Here is a 24,757-nt window from a genome sequence, read left to right on the forward strand (position 1 = left end):
ACACAAGCGTACGAATTTGATTTCCAAATGAAAACTGCAAGTTAACCTTCAAGTTATTGGAAGGTTGGAAATAACAATTGTAGAAAGAAAACAAATAGAAGTGAATTATATAACAATTTATTTTGTGCCTCACATTTGTGTTATGTTATATTACATAATTATATAACAATTACTTAATTCTAACTTATATTCGGTACTTAGAGAGTAAATACAGATGTAAAAATTAATGAAGAAATATTTAATATATCTAAGTACAACATTAATGTAGTAAAAGAAAAATAAGCGTGAAAACAAAACTATAGGTAATGTCTATCCGTCTGTCTATCAGCGGGATGTATTTTGTGAACCGTAAACGTTAGAAAGTTGAAATTTTCACAGAATGTGTATTTCTGTTGCCACTGTAACGACAAATAAGTAATAAAAATATCAAAATGCCATGAAAATTTAGAAAATTGAATAGTGTTATTTCTTGAACCTGACTTGCAGCTCGCTCCAGCAATGCGCGGGACTTCAATCTATGAAAAGAGCAACCGCCGAGTTTCTTGCTGGTTCTTCTCGGTAGGAAAGGCATTCCGGACCAGTGGTTTTTTTTTTTGTACGATGATACTGAACCGCTCGTTCGACTCGCATTTGATGGGTTTTTCAACTAATTTTAGACTTATATCGTTGTTTTAAGGTAGGTAGGTAAGGTACCTATGTATCTACTCGTTATCCACATTATAATCCTATTCGTTCATTTGTCTGTGTGTTTGTTAGTAATACTGTATATATCTAGATTAGTTCCAGTCTTGGAAATGCTGCTTAAATGCCGCCGGTTCAGCTTCCTCTACCACCTTTGATATGTGTACCTGAAAACATTAGAAAGTACTAATGATTATTGATAGTATACCACAAAAACAAACGCGAAAAAAAGAAAAAGCTACATTTTTAGAGTTCCGTACCTCAAAAGGAAAAACGGAACCCTTATAGGATCACTTTGTTGTCTGTCTGTCTATCTATCTGTCTGTCTGTCCGTCCGTCCGTCAAGAAAACCGGCAAAGCCGTACCGCCAAGTGATCGTTCCGGTACGATGTCGTATAGAAACTGTGTGTAAAGGGCTAAGTAATAAGTATATGTTTAATAAAGACTACAATATCCCTTCCAAGTTAGCCCGCTTCCATCTTAGACTGCATTTCACTTACCACCAGGTGAGATAGCAGTCAAGGGCCAACTTGTACTCGTCTATACATATAATAAAATTGTAGAAAAGTGGTGTCTGTACAATGGAAATATATGAAAAAAAGTAGCAGGGGTTGTTATTATATCGATGCCGACCCCGAAATTGTAATTTTTTTTTGTCTGTTTGTCTGTTTGTCTGTGTGTTTGTGCACGCTAATATCAGAAACGGCTTATTCGATTTAGATACGGTTTTCACTAATATATTGTAGTAAGCTTCACTTAACATTTAGTGTTTATTTCATGTCAATCGGTTCATAAATAAAAAAGTTATGTCAATTTAAAGAATCACGGCGAACATTTTTAACGTACATGCTGTCCGAAAAGTCACTATTCCACGCGAACGAAGTCGCGGGCACAGCTAGTATTTGAATAAAAAAAGATCTTTTTTGTGACGACTTTTTACTCACCCATGATGGATAGTTGTTCACCTCGAGGTAGTGGTGCGCTTTTTTCATGGCCTCCGACTTTTCCTGCAATAACAAGTGTAAAAAATTTATAACACCCCCGACAAGTGAAGGTTACAGTAACTAGAAAAGAGCTGATAACTTTCAAACGGCTGAACCGATTTTTTGGAAGCTAAGAACACTCGATGCCATGCTCAAGCCACCTTTCAGACGAAAAAACTAAATTAAAATCGGTTCATTAGTTTAGGAGCTACGATGCCGCAGACAGATACACAGATACACACGTCAAATTTATAACACCCCTTTGGGTCGGGGGTTAATAAACGAAAAATTAAATAAAATGATGCATCGATTTTTAGGGGTAGACCAACAAATTCCTGAAAGGTCAGCAACGCATCGGCGGTTTCTCTGGTAGGTACTGCATATGTTCATGGATGGCAGTAATCACTTAACATTAGGTGACCCGCCTGCTCGTTTGCTCGATATTTCTTAATTTTAAATTAAAAAAATTACCTTTTTGGTAGATTGTTTTCCAATCCATACGTAAATACTGCTGCCAGTGTCGAGTATGTAACATTCCTGAAATGAAAAATTGCAATTGATGAATATGTCTAGAATATGTCTGCAAAATTTCATGGACTTTGGTTGCTTAATATTCAAATGAAATTGGAACTACGATTGCATGAAACGAGTGACGGAGAGAGCCCTCTTAACGGACGTTAAAAAACTCTCGTGCGAATGAGGCCTTAGTGACATTAGTGACAAAGTATTGATGTAATGGATGTAATAAGTACAATTACTATAATATTAATAACTATATAGGTATTCCTTGTTTATTAGAATCCTAATCGCATCTAAAGCAAAGCCAAATCAAACCTAAAGCATCGCTTCATTGCTGGTGGAGACTGGAATGCGAAAAACACCTTCTGGGGCTCGCGCTACACTCTCCCACGTGGAAGAGAACTAAAAAGTAGTGTCGATATAAATCACTTACTTACCCTTTCGACAGGCGAACCAACGTACTGGCCATCTGACCCCAACAAAAGGCCTGATCTCTTGGACTTCTTTGTAACTAAAAATGTATCCCACCTTTATACTAAAATTGAATCAAGTTTAGACGGATCGTCGGATCATTCCCCTTTGATCTTGGAGGTGAGCAATACTGTTCTATCAAAGAGCGAAAACAGAGATAATCTGCATAACTACAAGACGGACTGGGTGTCCTTCCGAGATTATCTCAACAATAATATTAACCTTAAAGTTCCACTACAGAACACAAATGACATCGATAAAGCTGCCGCATATGTGACAAATTTGATCCAAGTTGCAGCTTGGGTTAATACTCCTGTTTTAAATCCTAAACAAGATAGAATTTACCTTCCATCAGAGATAAGATCTAAAATTGAGGAAAAAAGGCGACTTAGACGTGTCTGGCAAAACTCACGCTGTCCAGATGACAAAACTAGTCTAAATCGTGCCATAAAGGAACTTAAAAATATACTAGCAGACTCATCTAATTATGCGATCAGAAATAAACTTGAACAGTTATCACCGACAGGTAGTGGAGATCGATCTCTGTGGAAGGCTACAAAGACTTTTAAACAGCCTCAGCAACAATTTCCGCCTATTAGAACAGGTTCAACTTGGGCTCGAACTGACAGTGAAAAGGCAGAAGCTTTCGCTGTCCACCTCAGCAATGTATTTCAGCCCAACGACTCCTCTGATCCAGACGACCCAGAAATTCAAGATATCCTTAGCCAAGATCTACAGATGTGCCTACCTCTAAAACCAACTTCCCCTAGAGAAATTTCAAAAACCATTGCTTCTCTCGACAGCAAGAAAGCGCCCGGATTCGATCTGATCACCCCTCGGTTACTTAAGGAACTTCCTAAAAAGTGTCTTACTTTTTTGGCAAACCTTTTCAATAGTATGCTCCAAAAAAGCCATTTTCCTGACATCTGGAAAGTAAGCCAAATCATCATGATACCTAAACCAGGTAAACCACCAGAAGAAGCCACCTCTTATCGACCTATTAGCCTTACTCCTGTTCTATCGAAGGTCTGGGAAATAATATTTCTGACTAGACTAAAAGACGCTTTGGATGACAGTGCCATTATTCCAGGACACCAGTTTGGTTTTCGCAAAAAACACTCGACCACAGAACAGGTTCACAGAGTCTACCATACAATACGCCAGTGTCTAGAAAAGAAAGAATATTGCTCAGCTGCGTTTCTCGATGTTCAGCAGGCCTTCGATAGAGTATGGCACAAAGGTCTTTTGGCCAAAATCAAAACATTTTTACCTCATTCTATGTTCCTCTTGTTGGCATCATACTTAGACAATAGAATATTTCAAGTTAAGCAGCGCGATGCCAGGTCTAACTTTTATTCATGCTTCGCGGGAGTTCCCCAGGGTTCAGTTCTTGGACCTGTGCTATACAACATTTTCACTTGTGATTTACCACAATCACCAGATGTTACCATAGCTACGTTTGCCGACGATGCCGCCTTCTTATCGTGTAATAAAGACCCCAATCAAGCTAGTGGCCGCTTACAAGAACATCTTAATAAAACCAACAATTGGCTAACAAAGTGGCGTATAAAAGCAAGTGCCTCCAAATCGCAACATGTAACATTTGCTTTAAGACGAGGCGACTGTCCTCCCGTGAAACTAGGCAACGATGAATTGCCAACAACTACTTGCGTTAGGTATCTTGGATTTTATCTGGATCGACGTCTGACGTGGAAGCATCACATAGATCAAAAAAGGAATGAATTAAACACTCGATTCAGGAATTTGCTTTGGTTGCTTGGTCGGCAATCCACGCTAACGCTTAACAACAAAGTACTTGTTTACTGCACTATTTTGAAACCCCTTTGGCTGTATGGCATACAATTGTGGGGCACAAGCTGTAAGACAAATATCATGCGGATTCAAAGGGTTCAAAACAATATACTAAGGACAATAACTGACGCGCCCTGGTTTACACGCAACGATGAACTACACCAGTATCTTCATATGCCAACTGTTGCTGAGGAAATAAACAAGTACTCCAAAAACCACAAAGTTCGTCTTGCCAAGCATCCAAACCCACTTGCCAACTCACTTCTAGCCGCCCCCAGAGTTAAAAGATTAAAACGAGCTGACGTGCTCGATATCTGATGGACGATGGAGCAATGGCCCTTCCGTTTTAAATCTCAAATTTAGCCCAAATAATCTGCTTATAGTCCCCCGACTGATTGCAGATAATAACAGGGAAAAAAAAAAAAAAATTAGAATCCTAAAAACTTTACGTTTTGCACCTTGGTATCCAGTAAATCTTGCGTCAAAGGTGCCGGCAGCTTCTTTATCTGAATGGATCCAGATTTATCCGAGATTTCGCTCAAAGTCACTTCCTTTGACGCACCACGCTCGAAGTCCTGTAAATAAATGCAAGGAATTAAATTAAAAGAACCTCAATAGCTCAACGGTTAAAATGTGGACTAAAACTCAAGAGGTCGACGGTTCAAAACCCGCCCGTTGCATTATTGTCGTACCTACTCCTAGCACAGGCTTTATCCTTAGTTGGAGGGGAAAACAATGTTTTGTCATGATTAACATGGCTAATATTTTTTTTTTAAATATCACACCTTTAAAGAAGCTGATTGGTTGTAAAAGTTCCACAGTACCTCTACCGGGGATCGAACCCCCGCCATATTATAAGAGCACACCGCTCACCACTACGCCAGGGAGGTCAATTTGTCATACCTCATCATCACCGCCTTCTTCTGCATCAGGCACTGAATCCTGGTCTCCAGATCCTAGAGCTTCGAAGAATTTGCTCACATCACCTTCGTTGGAGTATGGGTCTGAAAACAAAGAAAAGAAAAAGTCGGTTTACTGACGATAGTTGAACGTGACAACAAAGGCCGATTGTGCTTCTTTGTCGCTCGTTCCGCGCTCTCGCTTGCACTTCAAGCCTTACATGGAACGCCTCAGAGCGAGGTAACGCCGCATGAGTCATGTTTTTTCGTGCGTGCAGCCGGCTCTATCGAATTATAAGACGTTGTCACGTCAAAAATTGAGGTTGTATTCGAGTTCCACCAATCACCGCAATATTTATTTTTTCAGATACAAGTTAGCCCTTGACTGCAATCTCACCTGGTGGTAAGTGATGATGCAGTCTAAGATGGAAGCGGGCTAACCTGGAAGGGGTCTGGCAGTTTTCATTAAACCCTTTGGTTCCTTTGGTTTCTACACGGCATCGTACCAGATAGCTCAACGAGTTACAAAGCTGAAGTGGCAATGGGCAGGGCAGGGATAGATATTGGTCTATCGGTCTTTCGAACTATGTGCCTTCTACAGTGCCGCAATTCTAACACCCTGAGACCCCAATGGGTCTCAAGGTATTAGAATTGCGACCTCACACCGGAAAGCGCAGCGTTGGAAGACCTTCCACTTGGTGGACAGACGACATCAAACGAGCCTTTCCTCTTGGAAAGTGTGTGTCACCAAACACGGTCCTGCGCCTTCCTCACCCACTCGCTCCCCGTCACCTTCTTTAGGTCATCGGTCCAGCAAGCTGGAGGTCGTCCCACACTGCGATTACCGGTACGCGGTCTCTCTCTCACTCCAGAACACGTCTGCCCCATCGGCCGTCGATTCTATCGTAGAGGAGGAGGTTCTACCGAGTAATTTGCACGCCATTTCCATGGCAAATGTGGTGATACCAATATAAAATTGTAATTACTATTTAACCCGCATTTAAGCAAATAAAATGTTTTGATTTTGATTTTGATTTGATTTGAGGAAGGTCACAACCTACCAATAATCTCAATATTTCCTCGGCCGCTATGATCCTGGTCTCTGATCTGGTTGGCCACGGATATCGCCTTCAAACGCTCCACACTCTTGGCCTGGTCTCCCACGTACAACATGATGTCATGGTCCACGTCCAGGATGAAGCAGTCGCCCTTGTTCATTGATGTTACTGATACCTCCACCTGAAGAAGATTACCAAGTTTTAATGCTTCTCCTACTTTTTTCATACTTGGCCAGAATCACACCTGATGGAAAGTGATGATGTCGCCTAAGATGGGACGCGTTTACCTAGAAGATGTGTATTCACTCTTGTTTTGAAGATATGACCCTGCATTTTTGATTTTTTTTTTCATTTTTCATTCCACTTTCAATGCATAGTCACGCAAGATTTTAACCTACTTCCAAAAAGGAAGGAAGGCTGGTTTTTGTTCACAGTACTCACCACTGCAGTTGCACCAAGGATGAGGGAAGTCGTCAGTCTCATAATCCTACCTCGGTGCACCCCTAGGCTACCCAGGCGTATGTCCTCCTTTCAAATCTCCCACTTCTGACACCATCTTTCATTGGTATAGATATAATAAAAGATGGATGCTCTTGGATTCGACTTTATTTCCATTCACACGACACAGACAGATATTATATCAAGACAGCACAGTGACAAGTGACAGATGACATTAGGATATTACACAGACTAATATCACAGACTAATACAATACCGTAACATAGATCCACCGGTTTATGCTGTGTGTTGTCTGTCCGTCAGTCAGTCAGTCAACGGCATGGCAGAGTGAACTAGAGTAAGGAAACTCATTGACATCTGTCAAATAATAGCTATGAGGTGACATGAAATCCATAGAAATAGGAGGTACTTCCGCATTCCATGGTGAAATCAAAGATACCTAGTCGTTTCATAACCTACCTCGCGTCAAATGTAGGTAGCATTTGACGCCTGCTGTAAATGAAGTTCCGTCGTTTTTTTTTCTCTCTCGTCTGGCTTTACAAAGATTAGCCAATGTCAAGTTTGTAGTTATTTGTAACAAGTTAGTTAAACTATACAAGTATGGACCCCGTCTGTGCCGGCGCTCGCCGACATACGCACGGCACCCCTTTAGAGCACTTTCCAGTCAGTTTTAACAAAAAAAACACTCCAAAAAGGCAGAGCACGCCCGCCAGCTAACACCAACACAGACGAAGTCCAAGTCCCGACGTTTTGTTACCAGTTCCCTGTAATGAACTGTCATAATCATACCTGTCTCACTCTGACGTTGCGTTTGCCCTTAATCTGGAAGAGACGTTTCTCAGCTCCCGCGTTAACCAACACATGGTTGAAGCCGGAAGCATGACCACCCTCCAAGTAACGAATAGCTGGAAAATATAAGAATTCCTTCAACCTCAAACTCTCACGGCCGTATTCACAATCGTTACTATGAGGTCTTTTTTTTCTTTAAATCTGGCTTTACTCTGATTAGCCAATGTCAAGTTTGTGATATTTTCAAGTTATTGAATTTATACAAGTATGGACTCCGTCTGCGCCGGCGCCCGCCGACATACGCGCGGCGCCCCTTTAGAGCGCTTCCCAGTCAGTTCCACAACCAAAAAACACCAACTAACACAAAAACCAGCCATTCTTAACAAAAAAAAACACTCCAAAAAAAGCACAGCACGCGCGCCAGCAAACGCCATCACAGACGAAGTCCTACTATGAGGTCTCACAGTGCGCTCGAACGCATATTGTAGGTTCCACCAATCAGATCATTGCAAATTGACGTGATACAGTCATCTGATTGGTGGAACCGACACTGTGCGTTCGAGCGCACTAGATGAGACCTCATAGTAACGTTTGGGACTACGGGTGTCATTCTTTTTAACCCCCGAACCAAAAAGAGAGGTGTTATAAGTTTGACGTGTGTATCTGTGTTTGTGTATCTGTCTGTGGCATCGTAGCTCCTAAACGAATGAATCGATTTTAATTTAGTTTTTTTGTCGTTTGAAAGGTAGCTTGATCGAGAGTGTTCTTAGCTATAATCAAAGAATATCGGTTCATCCGTTTGAAAGTTTTTGCTTTTTAGAGAGTTTTGTGTTTTTAAATTTTGAATTTATGTTAATAAATATAGGTACTATTCTCTAGTAGATTAGCTTATCAGCTCTTTATTTCAATAGTTATTTCTAAAGTTGAGTCCAAAATCACGCCCAAAATATCCAAGAAGCTTTTTTTTTAAATTCCATTACAAGCTAGCCTTGCTAGTGGCTTCGATCTCATCTGTGTGCCTAGTGGGAGATTTTTAACCTATTCGATCGCGTAAAAGTTAACTGCGTTTTGTATGGAATTGAAACAGCGCCATCTTCTTGTCACTAGATGGCGCTGTTTCAATTCCATACAAAACGCAGTTAACTTTTACGCGATCGAATAGGTTAAAAATCTCCCACTAGGCACACTGGTGGTAAGTGATGATGCAGTCTCAGATGGAAGCGGGCTAACTTCAACGGGTATGGTAGTTATATTAGACACTAGCTGTGCCCGCGACTTCGTTCGCGTGGAATAGTGACTTTTCGGGGCGCGAGGCGTGTAGTACATACTCTGTACGTTAAAAATGTTCGCCGTGATTCTTTAAATTGACATAACTTTTTTATTTATGAACTGATTGATATGAAATAAACATTAAATGTTAAGTGAAGCTTACTACAATATATTAGTGAAAACCGTATCTAAATCGAATGAGCCGTTTCTGATATTAGCGTGCACAAACACACAGACAAACAGACAAACAGACAAAAAAAAATTAATTACAATTTCGGGTTCGGCATCGATATAATAACAACCCCTGCTACTTTTTTTTATATATTTCCATTGTACAGACACCACTTTTCTACAATTTTATTATATGTATAGATATACTCCTAATTCCCACATTGTCCTTGCCGGGAATCGAATCCAAGACCTTCTGCTTATAAGACTATAGCGCTCACTACTGCGCCAGGGAGGTCTTCTAAGGTCACGCTAATGGTCGCCTGTTCTGAGTTCAGGCCTCCCTGAACCGAGAAAAGGCCTAAGGAGACCCTACCTATTGTATCCAACTGCAACGTATTTAATACTAGATGATGCCCGCGACTTCGTCCGCGTGGATTTAAGTTTTTTGAAATCCCGTGGGAACTCTTTGATTTTCCGGGATAAAAAGTAGCCTATGTGCTATTCCTGGATATTATCTATCTCCATTCCAAGTTTCAGTCAAATCCGTCCAGTGGTTTTTGCGTGAAGGAGTAACAAACATACACACCCACACACACACACACACACGCACACACACACATACACACACACACATACAAACTTTCAACTTTATAATATTAGTGTGATTTATATGCGAAACTAAGGAGTAACGCCAAAAAGCTCCAGAGTCCAGACTAAGGTCAAAAGTTTCAGTCAGTTCTTGGGAGTTCATACAAGTTTCTAGATAGAAAATTAAAACTTGGTCGTTTGTTTCTTCGAAATTTTTAGGGTTCCGTACCTCAAAAGGAAAAACAGAACCCTTATAGGATCACTTTGTTTCTCTGTCTGTCTGTCAAGAAACCCATAGGGTACTTCCCGTTGACCTATAATCATGTTTGGCAGGTAGGTAGGCACAAGTAGTATAAGCAAGTGGGCTTATAGCACAAGTACAGGAATAAATCTGAAAACCACGAATTTGTGGTTACATCATTAATTAAAACGTGTTTCAATTTTCAAAGTAAGATAACCATACTAAGTGGGATATCATATGAAAGGGCTTTACCTGTACATTCTAAAACAGATTTTTATTTATTTTTATGTATAACAGTTTTTGATTTATCGTGCAAAATGTTGGAAAAATAACCGAGAACTCTCAGTGCGGGAGTCTGACTTGCACTTGGCCGGTTTTTAACCCCCGACCCAAAAAGAGGGGTGTCATAAGTTTGACGTGTGTATCTGTGTATCTGTCTGTGGCATCGTAGCTCCTAAACGAATGAACCGATTTTAATTTAGTTTTTTTGTCGTTTGAAAGGTAGCTTGATCGAAAGTGTTCTTAGCTATAATCCAAGAAAATCGGTTCAGCCGTTTGAAAGTTATCAGCTCTTTTCTAGTTCTTACTGTAACCTTCACTTGTCGGGGGTGTTATAATTTTTTTTAGTATTGGTGATCGTATGAGTTTTGTGAGATAGAGACACCCTTGCGGTTGTCACACGTTCCTATGCTGTGACCTGAGTCTAAATAGGTCAAGAACTGTGTTAAATCATAGTTACCTGGTTCAAAATAGCTGAGGAACTGTCTGGATTCGTAGCCCTGCGTCTCCCGGTGCTGCACCGCATTGCCGTGGAACTGCTCGTCGTCCAGGTTGACGGACAAGATGGCCGCTGCCCCGGACTCGTCCTGACTCGTCTTCGAACCCAGCCAGAAGTGGATGTCCCATGATAAAGTGGAAGTTCCTGATGTCTAGACAAAATTTACTTCTTATTAGCTGATGCCCGCGACTTCGTTCGCGTGGATGTAGGTTTTTTAAAATTCCCGTGGGAACTCTTTGATTTTCCGGGATAAAAAGTAGCCTATGTGCTAATCCAGAGTATAATCTATCTCCATTCTAAATTTCAGCCCAATCCGTCCAGTAGTTTTTGCGTGAAGGAGTAACAAACATACACACACACACACACACACACACATACAAACTTTCTCTTTTATAATATTAGTGTGATAATTGGTACTGCAGGTATAGAAAGAGCTATCCTTGGAGTTTCTCTACGTGATCAAATCCATATTTCATCCATACTTTTTTATCCATACTATCCATATTAATATTATAAACTAGCCGATGCCTGCGACTTCGCCCGCGTGGATTTAGGTTTTTCGAAATCCCGTGGGAACTCTTTGATTTTCCGGGATAAAAAGTAGCCTATGTGCTAATCCAGGATATTATCTATCTCCATTCCAAATTTCAGCCAAATCCGTCCAGTAGTTTTTGCGTGAAGGAGTAACAAACATACACACATACACATACAAACTTTCGCCTTTATAATATTAGTGTGATGCGAAAGTGTGTCTGTCTGTCTGCTACCTTTTCACGGCCCAACAGTTTAACCGATTCTGACGAAATTTGGTACAGGGCTAGCTTATATCCCGGGGACGGACATAGGCTACTTTTTATCCCGGAAAATCAAAGAGTTCCCACGGGATTCTCAAAAACCCATCTGCTTGACCGATTTGTATGAAAATTTGGTGCCGAGGTAGCTTGTCTCTGTAATTGACATAGGCAACTTTTTATCCCGGAAAATCAAACAGTTCCCACGGGATCTTTAAAAACCTAAATCCACGCGGACGAAGTCGCGGGCATCTTCTAGTATATATATTATAAATGCGAAAGTGTGTCTGTCTGTCTGTCTGCTACGTTTTCACGGCTCATCCGCTGAACAGATTATTGTGAAAGGTACAGAGTTAGCTTACATCCCGGGGAAGGATATATGCTACTTTTTATCCCGGAAAATTTTATATCCGTATTTTTATGGACTCGGATCGGATGAGTGACTCGTATATCAGATTTATTTAGAAGTTTTATAAATATTATTTCAACTTTATCTAGTTTGTACCATGTTTACTAATAAAATAAATATACAAGCTTGTGATCTTAGCAATCAAAATAGATGGTTTCATGTGAGTAATAGATAAAATCTTTAATATAACATCTGGACGCACTCAAACTGGGAGTGTTTTTATTGGCTAGGTCTTTATGAACTAATGGCTAACCGCGCTGTTAAAATCATTTTTTAAGATCTTTAATGAGCGCTTAACATTTAACAGATGTTCAAATATTTATTAAAGTAAATAGATTGATGTAAATCAGTTGATTTATGTTATCAGAGGGTTACGTGCGTTTTAAACAATCAAATATCACTTGCTTTAACGGCGAAGGAAGACATCGTGAGGAAACCCGTATGCCTGAGAAGGAAACCCGGCTGAGTTTGTTGTGGGCTCTTCTCAGACTTGGGCGCGTTTGGAACCCTCGTAGCTTTAGTTTTAAGTAACGTAATTAATTATCACCACTATATCGTACAAGTTTAACAATTTCGACCATCAAAAGGAGTACAATTGTACCTACTTTGAATAAATGATTTTGACTTCGACTTTGACTTGAGAGTTCTTCATAATGTTTTCAAATCTCAAATGTGTTAAATTTGCCATTCCGCACTTGACTAGCGTGGTGGTCTATATAGCCAAACCCTTCTCATACTGAGGTTGAAATCTATAAAGCTCACTTTGACTTTGCTTAGACTTAACAGGGCTCTCCGTCACTCGTTTCATACAATCGTAGTTCCAATTTCATTTGAATATTAAGCAACCAAAGTCCATGAAATTTTGCAGATATATTCTAGAAATTAATATCTGTGCCTGTGGTGTTTTAGATTTTTCTAAAAGTATATAGTTTTAAAATTACAGGGGCTCAAAGATTTGTATGAAATTTTTTAAGACCGCATAACTTTGAAACCAAATACTTTAACAGAAATCTGGAATACCACAGACATAGATATTAGTTTCTAGAATATGTCTGCAAAATTTCATGGACTTTGGTTGCTTAATATTCAAATGAAATTGGAACTACGATTGTATGAAGCGAGTGACGGAGAGCCCTCTTAAGTATCAGTCAAAACGAGACAGATTTATGGCAGCTGTATAACGCTGTCTCGTTTTAACAGTGTCTTAAGTCTGAGCAAAGTCAAAGTGCGCTCTATAGGAGACCCGTGCTCTGTAGTGAGCCGGCGATGGATCGATGATAGCGACTTACCTTTAAGACAATATAGGAGTCTCCGCTGTAGAAGTTGCCGTATTGATTTTTTGGCACCGGAACTGGTTCAAAATCCTGAAACAAACAGAGAATCATCAAAATGTACATCAAATCTTTGAAACCGCCGAGTTTCTTGCTGGTTCTTCTCGGTAGGAAAGGCATTCGGAACCAGTGGTAGATGCTTTTGACGATTCAAAAGAACTTGTAAAAGTCTTATTGAATAAAAATATTTTGAATTTGAAAACTCTCCTTTTTTACCCCATTATAGATAGAGAACCCAAAAGAAAGGGTTATGATTTTTAGCAGTTTATGTATGTAGATTTGTATTTATGAGTGATCCACCGTACCGCCTAAACTACTGAGCCAATTTTGATGACTGAGGTGTCAACCGATTCGCTATTATGGTCCGGGTGACATAGGCAATATTTAATAATAACAAGTGTAAATTAAAAATTTATTACACCCCCGACAAGTGAAGGTTACAGTAACTAGAAAAGAGCTGATAACTTTCAAACGGCTGAACCGATTTTCTTGGATTATAGCTATGAACACTCTCGATCAAGCCACCTTTCAAACAAAACAAAAACTAAATTGAAATCGGTTCATTAGTTTAGGCGCTACGGTGCCACAGACAGATACACAGATACACACGTCAAACTTATAACACCCGTCTTTTTGGGTCGGGGGTTAATAAAACAGTAGATAAGTAGGTAAATCTATTTCCAGACTCCACTGACACATCATCCGTTCTAGATAAAGCGTACCAGCTAAAATTTATGTTTTTGGAGATCAAAGTTGGTATCTGCATTCTACACCCACAGTGATATTATCTGGGTTCCTGAATTAGGGTTGACACTATGTTTTTTTTTAATTTGTTACAATAAAGAGACACAACCGGCCAAGCGCGAGTCAGACTCGCGCACCGAGGGTTCCGTATTCGGGTAAGTATTTTTTTTTACATTTTGCACGAAAACTCAAAAACCATTATGCTTAAAAATAAATAAAAATCTGTTTTAGAATGTACAGGTAAAGCCCTTTCATATGATACCCCACTTGGTATAGTTATCTTGCTTTGAAAATTGAAACACATTTAAATTTTTATTTCTGTGATGTAACCACAAATTCACGGTTTTCGGATTTATTCTTTTAAATTTGCTATAAAACCTACCTACCTGCCAAATTTCATAATTGTTGGTCAACGGCAAGTACCCTATAGGTTTTCTTGACAGACAGACAGACAGACAACAAAGTGATCCTATAAGGGTTCCGTTTTTCTTTTTGAGGTACGGACCCTAAAAACAAAGAAAAAGTAGACAGGGAAGCACTTATCTCTATAAGAGATCTCTACCAGTGACCCTTGGCAGTGCGAGAGGTAGCAAAGGAAGTAGAATAGGTACAACAAAGATAGAAAGTATTTATATGTATTATAGAAGCAGGCGTTATTTTGCGGAAGTCCATGATATACAAGGAACCAAAAGCTTAATTTGCTATAATTCGCCAAGCCAACGAAATCTGTATGGTACGCAGAACCACACAAATTCCAACACCACTCGACGCGCGTTTCGCCCCGACACCGGAGCATCCTCAGGAGATGTAGAACTTACAATGTCTAATTGCTTTGCAAAGCAATTAGGCATTGTAAGGTCTTTAGAGGTTCCAGCTCGGTGAAAACAAAATAACTAAAGAAAACGCGTGGATGTTTCAGTTTATATATTTAACCCGAGAAATAAATATTTTCTACTCGGATTCCAGTTGTTGACACCCCTAGCTCGCTAAATAAACTTCACTCTCGCGTTTTATAAACAGTTTTCATCGCGTAAACCAAACGAAATACACTCTAGCGAATCAATCAGTATAAAACATATTAACAAAAGTTAAGTCTTTTTATTAGCTGCTAGATGATTGATGCTCGCAACTTCATCCGCGTGGGTTTAGGTTTTTAACCGACTTCCAAAAAAGGCGGAGGTTCTCAATTCGTCGGAATCTTTTTTTTTAATGTATGTTCCCCGATTACTCAAAAACCCCTGGACCGATTTGAAAAATTTTTTTGTTTGAAAGGGATTACTGTGCAGGTGGTCCCATATTTTGGTGAAGATCTGATGAATATCTTCGGAGATGGAGAACAGAACTCCTCAATGGATAAGAGCAAATTGCTCGCGATCACTGTAATAGCTTAGTAAACAGTAGGGTTTTAACTGGGCATAGCATATTATAGTACAGTGGGGCCACTAAAAATTGTGAAATAAAAAAATTTCATACATATATACATTGCACGTGTAGAAACCAAAATTATTTTTTACTTTTTAGTGTTTGTGGTTTTTTAAGTCGGTTTTATTTTTCTTTCGAATTTATTTTTTTAAACCCCGTGAGAACTCTTTGATTTTTCGGGATAAAAAGTAGGCTATGTCCGTCCCCGGGATGTAAGCTAACTCTGTACCTTTCATCCAAATCGGTTTAACTGTTGGGCCGTGAAAAGCTAGCAGATAGACAGACACACTTTCGCATTTATAATATTAAGTATGGATTTAAAGTAGGTAAATAATTAAACAAAGTTCAACAGTACTAGGTAAAATTACTTTAGAGAGAATGTTATGTGTAGGTTTTATTAACCCTCGACCCAAAAAGAGGGGTGTTATAAGTTTGATGTGTGTATCTGTGTATCTGTCTGTGGCACCGTAGCGCCTAAACTAATGAACCGTTTTTATTTTAGTTTTTTTTTGTTTGAAAGGTGGCTTGATTGAGAGTTTTCTTAGCTATAATCCAAGAAAATCATTGTAATAATTGAAAGTTATCAGCTCTTTTCTAGTTACTGTAACCTTCACTTGTCGGGGGTGTTATAAATTTTTAATTTACACTTGTTTATTTATTTAATTGTTATCAAAAGTCAATCGGTACTATTGGTTGATTAGGCCAGTACTTGGTAGGTAGGTACCTAATTGGCAGTTTTTTCAGATAAGAGCTTATTATTTTATATAAACTTATCAATCACCAATAGGAAAATATGTTGGCGTGAATTTGAATTTAAACTTTGTTAATATAATTGGAATCGTTAAAACTGGCACCAAACCGCAAAACTTCGGGCGAGTTTCCATCCTTATGTCGTCGACATTCCATGCTAAGGTTTGGAATACTCTTCCGCGATCTGTTTCCTACCAATTACATCTTTCTCTATCTTTTCTTATGAGTGTGTAGAACAAGAGTGAAAAGGCACCTTCTAGGTAAACGCGTCCCATCTTAGACCACATCATCACTTTTCGACTCAAAGAGGTGTGAAATAATCACATCACACTTCACACTAATATTATAAAGGAGAAAGTTTGTATGTGTGTGTGTGTGTGTATATGTTTGTTACTCCTTCACGCAAAAACTACTGGACGGATTGGACTGAAATTTAGAATGGAGATAGATTATACCCTGGATTAGCACATAGGCTACTTTTTATCCCGGAAAATCAAAGAGTTCCCACGGGAATTTTAAAAAACCTACATCCACGCGAACGAAGTCGCGGGCATCAGCTAGTGAGCTATAAGCCCTTCTCATTCTAACAGGAGGCCTGTGTTCAGTAGTGAGCCGGGGATACTTTGGGATGATAACGACTGATAATGATAATGATTTTATGATTGTCTTACCTCCACTCTCCATATTTCGAGGCCGGCCTTCTTGCCCGAGTTCGCAAATACAGGGTGTACAGGCATTTCTTCCTGAAAGCAATATATATATAGAAAATATACAGGATGTTTTTTTTGCATAAAATATTGTCTATGTTACCTGGACCTTTACGACGAATCAATTGACACCTCATTCATCAAAATCGGCCCAGTAGTTTAGACACTACGGTAAAACACACAGAATCTGGATGCAAACATACATACATACATAAATACATAAATTCATACATACATAGAGTTAAATCATAACCCTTCCTTTTGGCTTTGCCGCAGTCGGGTGAAGAGAAAAGAAAGAAAAAGTGGACAGGGAAGCACTTATCTCTATCTAGGAGTAGAATAGTTGTAGAGCGTGTTATTAGTACACTAGCAACAAGTGTAAATTAAATATTTATAACACCCCCGACAAGTGAAGGTTACAGTAACTAGAAAAAAGCTGATAACTTTCAAACGGCTGAACCGGTTTTCTTGGATGATAGCTAAGAACATTCTCGATCAAGCCACCTTTCAAACAAAAAAAACTAAATTAAAATCGGTTCATTCGTTTAGGCGCTACGATGCCACAGACAGATACACAGATACACACGTCAAGCTTATAACACCCCTCTTTTTGGGTCGGGGGTTAAAAACGAAGACAGGTGATAGTTTGATGATTACTGATACGATATCACAAAGAATTGAAAAAATCCTGAATTTTTCAAAAGTTCGCAATGTATTCTAAGCAAAAAATCTAACTGACGCTAGAGGTCAACGGACACTGCGTAGATAGGTACCGCGGTAGGTTATATGAATATTGCAATGAACAAACTTAGTTACGTATTAGAATTAATAAAGTCTGTTTTATTTTTATTTATTTTATCTAATGGAAAAGTCTGATATAATGAAATACTTTGTCTCGTTGGAGGCTTCGGCCGTGGCTAGATATCAGTTACCACCCTACCGGCAAAGCCGTACCTCCAAGCAATTAAAAGCGTTCCGATACAAAGATATAGAAATATTAGAATTGCTTAATTACTTACATTTTCGTCCATTTTTCCCACTCAATGGAAAAAACAATGGAATAATAAACACTAAAGTTTTAACCTTGTAGTTTTAGACTGTACGTCCGTTTATAATGAAGTAATATGGGGGTATTATGTGAAAACTCGATAGATAACAATTGAACAAACAGATAAAACCACTCAAAGGTAGTGTAGGCATTGTAAAGGAGCGTGCAGACTGCTGAATACAATGACTATCCTGTATTGGCAATACAGGATAGTCATTGGTTTAAAAAACCGGTCAAGCACGAGTCGGACTCGCAATTAATCGATTTCTTACCATCGATCGTACAAGATTATATTTATCTTTAATTTACATGGCCAGCCATTTTGAAATTTAAGTCGCGGCAAGCATTATAGCGGCAATAGAAATACCTACACACTGTAATAATTCAACCCTCTATCTATTTACGGTTCATGAGATACAGTCCATTGACAGACAGATCGACGGACGGATAGCGGAGGCTTAGTAATAGGTATAGGTATAACACTGAAAACGCATGTGGTAACTACATCCATACTAATATTATGAATGCGAAAGTGTGTCTGTCTGTCTGTCTGCTAGCTTTTCACGGCCCAACAGTACCGAGTTAGCTTACATCCCGTGGACATAGGCTACTTTTTATCCCGGAAAATTAAATAGTTCCCACGGGATTCTAATAGGCTCATCCATTTAACCGATTTATATGTAATTTGGTATAGGCAACTTTTTATCCCGGAAATCAAAGAGTTCCTTCAAAAACCTAAATCCACGCGAACGAAGTCGTGGGCATCATGTAGTATTTAAATAAATCAAACCAAAATCAAATCATATCAAGCCTCAATAGCTCAACGGTTCTAGGAGCGGACTTAAATCCGAAAGATCAGCGGTTCAAACCCCACCCGTTGCAATATTGTCGTACCCACTCCTAGCACATGCTTTACGCTTAGTTGGAGGGGAAAGGGGGATGTTAGACATGATATTAAAATGACTTATATTCTTTAAAACAAGTGTAAAATTAAAAATTTATAACACCCACCCCCGACAAGTGAAGGTTAGTAACTAGAAAAGAGCTGATAACTTTCAAACGGCTGAACCGATTTTCTTAGATTATAGCTAAGAACACTCTCGATCAAGCCACCATTCAAACAAAAAAATAAAATCGGTTCATTAGTTTAGGAGCTACAATGCCACAGACAGTTACACAGATACACACGTCAAACTTATAACACCCCTCTTTTTGGGTCGGAGGTTAAAAAAAAACATTTATTTGCATGATTGCGATTGATTTGTATGGTTTATAATGACTATTACAGGTATATGCGCGTGTCTTTATGTTTATTTGCTTATTATTAGTCACAACGTCTAGTTAATATACAACGTCGCTTGGCGTGACTAACAGACAGGCTAGAAAATTGGCTGCCACGTTAATTAACTCATTATTTTCTATTATTAGCAAAATAAGGTGTTGTTAATCTATTTTAATTATCACTATTCTACCAACGAGTATAAACCTAAACACATTTTAATCTGGCCACCGCGCCCGCATCGATCTAATTCTAATAGAAATAGTTTTCTATTTCTATTAGAATTAGAATTAGAATTCTATTAGAAAGGGGACTTCGTCTGTGTTGGTGTTAGCTGGCGGGCGTGCTCTGCCTTTTTGGAGTGTTTTTTTTATTAAAACTGACTGGAAAGCGCTCTAAGGGGGTGCCGTGCGTGTGTCGGCGAGCGCCGGCACAGACGGGGTCCATACTTGTATAATTTAACTAACTTGTTACAAATAACTACAAACTTGACATTGGCTAATCTTTGTAGAGCCAGATGAGAGAAAGAGAGAGAGAATAGAAAAGAAAGTACAATAAATTATTCACGTGTTTAGTCGGTGTAAGCCCGACTATTTCGGACCGATTCGGGGTCCTTTTTCATAGGAAACTAGTCGGGCTTACGTCGACTAAATACGTGAGTATAGCCGTAACAATTTATACTTATAATAGAAATCATTCACAATAGTTTGAACACTAAAATAGAAAAGAAAGAATTCTAATGAATTTTTAAAACGCGTGTCTTGGAAAACCGAACTTTGAATAGGTATATTACCTATGTAATAATATGTTACTACTTATAGTAAATAATAGATGATGGTGTTTTGATAGACAGTAGCCAGTCAAGGAGACGCCGCTCCCCAATTGGCAGAGCAATACCATTAGAGACGATCAATACTAACCAGGGATCGGGAACCTTCAAATTTCATCACATCACACTTCATACTAATATTATAAAGGCGAAAGTTTGTGTGTATGTGTGTATGTTTGTTACCCTTCCACGCAAAAACTACAGAACGGATTAGGCTGAAGGATGGAAATAGATCATACCCTGGATTAACACATAGGTTACTTTTTATCCCGGAAAATCAATGAGCTTCTACGGGACTTTTTAAAACCTAAATCCGCGCGGACGAAGCCACGGGCGTCAGCTAGTAAAGTATAAAATTGTTTTTATGTCGCTCAGTGTATTTTAACATAGTAGGTAGTATACTATACCTACCTACCTACTATATTTATGTATATTTATATGAACTCAGATTTTTTCCTCTTTCGTTTGATATTCCACTCGATAGTGCCCACTTTTTTGGATGTAACATTCGTCAGGTCGATTTTTCATATAAAATGTAGCCTATATCACCCGGACCTTAATAACGAACCCATTGACATCTCATTCATCAAAATCGGTAGTTTAGGCGTTTCGGTGGAACACACATAAATACGAACCTATAATTAGATGTTGTGATAGCAATCACGCTCTAATTAAATTATTTATTTTGGCATTAGTTTGTTTAGATTAAAACACTCGGATAACCTCTATACATTTAACTTGTGTTTTTTGTGTATTGTGGGAGGACATTCCAATAATTCGATAAAAATATTTAAATAATACCTGCTTTTCTGAGTGACGCCTATAATAGACTGCTAAAATCATAACCCTTCCTTTTAGCCTGCCGTAGTCGGGTAAAAAGGTTGCGTATCCCTTACATAATAGCGCAATAGGTACCTAAGTAGGTATATGTTACATACAGACCATTCCATAATGTCCCAAGGGGACTTTGTAGCTTTTAGCTTTTTAGGGCATGGCTATTGACTACAACTAAGTAATTATTTAATACTAGTGACCCGCCCCGACTTCGCATGGGTACCTTATTACAATTATTTACATAGGGATCTCTAATTTAAAAAAAAAGCCTATGTAACTTAATAATAATGTAGCTTTCTACTGATGCACTAATTAAAAATCGGTTCAATAGTTCCAGAGATTACCCCATACAGACAAACTTACAAACTTTATAATAATATTAGTATAGATTAGGATTCGGGACCTTATTACTTAGGTAGCCTTCGATATCCGTCGGTCTGTCTGTCAGTGGGCTGTATCTCATGAACCGTAATTGGTAGGAGTTAAAATTTTCACAGGATTGTGCATTGCCGTTCTATCAACAAATACTGAAAATTTCAAAACTGTCACCATGAAAATCAAAAAGTTAAAAATTGTTATTGCTTAAACTACGGTCAATGTTGTTAATTATAGTACGGAACACTTCCGGTGCGAGTCCGACTCAACTTGACCGATTTTTGGGCAGTTGTTTAAAGATATATTAGTAACTAGCTGTGCCCGCGACTTCGTTCGCGTGGAATAGTGACTTTTCGGGCAGCGTGATTCTTTAAATTGACATAACTTTTTTATTTATGAACCGATTGACATGAAATAAACACTAAATGTTAAGTGAAGCTTACTACAATATATTAGTGAAAACCGTATCTAAATCGAATAAGCCGTTTCTGATATTAGCGTGCACAAACACACAGACAAACAGACAAAAAAAAATTAATTACAATTTCAGGTTCGGCATCGATATAATAACAACCCCTGCTACTTTCTTTTTATATATTTCCATTGTACAGACACCACTTTTCTACAATTTTATTATATGTATAGATTTAGTAGTTTATACCTACTTGAAATATTTAAACGATAACAAAAAATCTAAAGGTCACCAAAACTTGGATAAAACCAATTTTCCCGCTACCTTTGTTTTCGAACTTCCTTATAATGTCCTAAGGAAACAATAAAACACTTATTGTATTGTTGTACTTATCTAGATCTCTTGACCTAGTGGCAGGCTTCAGCTGTGGCTAGCTACCACTTGCCACCCTATCAGCAATTAACAGCTGAGGGCTCTCTCCGTCACTCGTTTCATACAATCGTAGTTCCAATTTCATTTGAATATTAAGCAACCAAAGTCCATGAATTTTGCTGACATATTCTAGAAACTAATATCTATGTCTGTGGTTTTCCAGATTTCTGTTAAAATATTCGGTTTCAAAGTTACGCGGTCTTAAAAAATTTCATACAAATCTTTAAGCCCCTGTAATTTTAAAACTACATATTTTTAGAAAAATCTTAAACACGACAGACACAGATATTAGTGTCTAGAATATGACTGCAAAATTTCATGGACTTTGGTTGCTTAATATTGAAATGAAATTGGAACTACGATTGTATGAAACGAGTGACGGAGAGAGCCCTGTTAACGCTGAAGGAAAACGTGAGAAAAACTGCATGCATGAGAGTTTTCTAAAATGTTCTCTACAATGATTTAAATTTTAAAATAAAGTTTGTATGGTGGCTTATTCCATCCATACTAATATTATAAATGCGAAAAGTGTGTGTGTCCGTTTGTCTGTCTATCTGTCTGTCTGTCTGTCTGCTACCTTTTCACGGCCCAACAGTGAAACCGATTCTGACGAATTTTGGTACAGAGTTAGCTTATATCCCGGGGACAGACATAGGCTACTTTTTATCCCGGAAAATCAAAGAGTTCCCACGGGATCTATAAAAATATGAATCCACGTGGACGAAGTCGCGGGCATCCTCTAGTATTATATAGTTCTATTTTGTGGTTAAAGAATTTATTCTCAAAAGAAATTATACAAACACCTTACAAACACATAATGAGAAATTATAGTAACAAACTTAAGCATCTTTCGGCACAGCGGTAAGCAACAACACAATCGTAAAATAGTAGCATGTAAGTTCTATTTTTATGTTTATTTCATTATTTTATTGTCAACAGAAAGTAGTTAACTCTTCTTGGGTTTATTTATTCTCTTGTGTGTAAACGAAACTATTTACAACAAACAAACTAATATATAAACATAAACATAATAACACTCACTGTATCTGTCTGTACGTGTATTCCCTCACACAGTACACAACTGACTATTGAGTAAAACTAGAACAGTGACTATAACGCCGGCAATGTCTTCGGTTTAATGAATTAGTCATGTGTGTTTGTTTACGTTGTAGCTAAAACGGGAACCCGGACAGTTTTATTAATGCTCATTTTGTTATTTTTTCAACCACATAATAATTAATTAATGATGTATTAGGTGAGCATGCTGTAACTAATTCTGTTGTACATAATTTCGGAACTTCTTTTATATTTTTTTTAAACAGATACAAGTTAGCCCTTGACTGCAATCTCACCTGGTGTTAAGTGATGATGCAGTCTAAGATGGAAGTGGGCTAACCTGGAAGGGGCAGTTGTCATTAAACCCATAACTTCTTTGATTTTGACACGGCATCGTACCAAATCGCTTGGCAGCACGGCTTTGCCGATAGGGTGGTAACTAGCCATGACCGAAACCTCCCATTAGACCAAACCAGAAATTTAGAAATTATAAACTAAACTCAACTGATTAAAATCTAAATCTGGTAATGGTGTAGTACTAGACATATCTATGAGTACTAGTCGTGAAATCGTTGAAATAATACTTATATGTAAAATCTAGGTTAAGATAATAACAATAATTTTGTACGCTGTAGATTAGGTACGATTAAATAAATAAATAAATAAAATAAGTACCTAGTAGCTCTACCTACGAAACAAATAAATCTCGTCCCAAAATCCAAGTTGTAAAAAGCTATTTCTGTCCTTTCAGAATTTATATGCTGTCACATTTAAGTCTATGGCTGTCAAATATTTTATATCTCCGAAAGCTTTTGGTGAAATGTTTAACAGGGCTCTCTCCGTCACTTACTCCATACAATCGTAGTTCGTCTCTCATTTGAATACTAACCAATCATACTCAATGGAATTTTGTAGAAACGTTCCGGGAACTAATTTTTATGCCTGTGGTTTTCCAGATTTCCTTTAAAATATTCGGTTTCAAAATTACGCGGTCTTAAAATTCACATACAAATCTTGGAGCCCCTGTAACTTTAAGACTACGTATTTTTAGAAAAATCTCAATCACCACAGTCACAGATATTAGTTTCTAGAATACGTCTGCTAAATTTTATGGACTTTGGTTACTTAATATTCAAATGAAATTGGGACTACGATTGTATGGAGTAAGTGACGGAGAGAGCCCTGAATAAATCTAATCATGAAGAATATATTTTTAAATATTTACTCACAAGTCTAACGGCCTCCAAACACGTTTATTTCAGTGGAATCACTGTCAAGGACTGCCGGCTGAGACCGGCCATGCAATACAGTTTTTTTTGTGTTACAGCTCAAGTACCAAAACCTGGCAAGTGTTATAATGTCTGGCAGAAAATTCCTAATATTATAATATATCTCCCCTCATCGTTTCAGGTGTTTTGTGTTACAGCACAACTACTAAAACCTGGCACTCGTTAGAACGTCTAGCATGAAATTTATATTCGTGTAGTTATAAAAGAGCCCTGTAGCTCGTGTAAGGAAAGGCTTACTGAATGAACCAATGCGGGGCCGAATAAACGCATCCACCTCGTCGGCTTGACTTCGTACAAATAAATAGATCCAGTGGTAGATGCTTTTGACGAT

The 24,757-nt window shown here is 38.4% G+C and overlaps 1 protein-coding gene across 4 annotated transcripts; it reads right to left on the reverse strand.

Annotated features, from left to right (window-relative positions):
* Positions 1 to 732: 732 nt before the first annotated feature.
* LOC123879711 (gelsolin-like) lies at positions 733 to 24,410 on the reverse strand. 4 transcript variants are annotated; one of them, XM_045927606.1, is made up of 11 exons: positions 24,367 to 24,410; positions 16,837 to 16,908; positions 13,208 to 13,282; positions 10,680 to 10,869; positions 7,672 to 7,787; positions 6,427 to 6,604; positions 5,370 to 5,470; positions 4,925 to 5,041; positions 2,136 to 2,201; positions 1,626 to 1,688; positions 733 to 848 (listed from the first exon to the last, which is right to left on the reverse strand). In XM_045927606.1, exons 2-11 carry the CDS (start codon positions 16,900 to 16,902, stop codon positions 777 to 779), a joined length of 1,044 nt encoding a protein of 347 aa, XP_045783562.1. In that variant the 5' UTR covers positions 16,903 to 16,908; positions 24,367 to 24,410; the 3' UTR covers positions 733 to 776. The 4 variants fall into 4 exon arrangements, with proteins under 4 accessions (XP_045783562.1, XP_045783561.1, XP_045783560.1 ...); XM_045927605.1 differs by lacking the exon at positions 24,367 to 24,410 and adding an exon at positions 23,123 to 23,202; XM_045927604.1 differs by lacking the exon at positions 24,367 to 24,410 and adding an exon at positions 17,892 to 18,011.
* Positions 24,411 to 24,757: the final 347 nt, after the last annotated feature.

The sequence above is a fragment of the Maniola jurtina genome, chromosome 28 (genome assembly GCF_905333055.1).
Source record: "Maniola jurtina chromosome 28, ilManJurt1.1, whole genome shotgun sequence".
Classification (NCBI taxonomy): Eukaryota; Metazoa; Arthropoda; class Insecta; order Lepidoptera; family Nymphalidae; genus Maniola; species Maniola jurtina.

Excerpts from the sequence above, each read along its gene's own strand:
- LOC123879711 (XM_045927604.1), bottom strand. Across the intron at positions 10,870-13,207 it reads ACTCCTATATTGTCTTAAAG|ACATCAGGAACTTCCACTTT; the intron begins GTAAGTCGCTAT and ends AATTTTGTCTAG. Across the intron at positions 7,788-10,679 it reads CCTCAGCTATTTTGAACCAG|CTATTCGTTACTTGGAGGGT; the intron begins GTAACTATGATT and ends TATATTTTCCAG.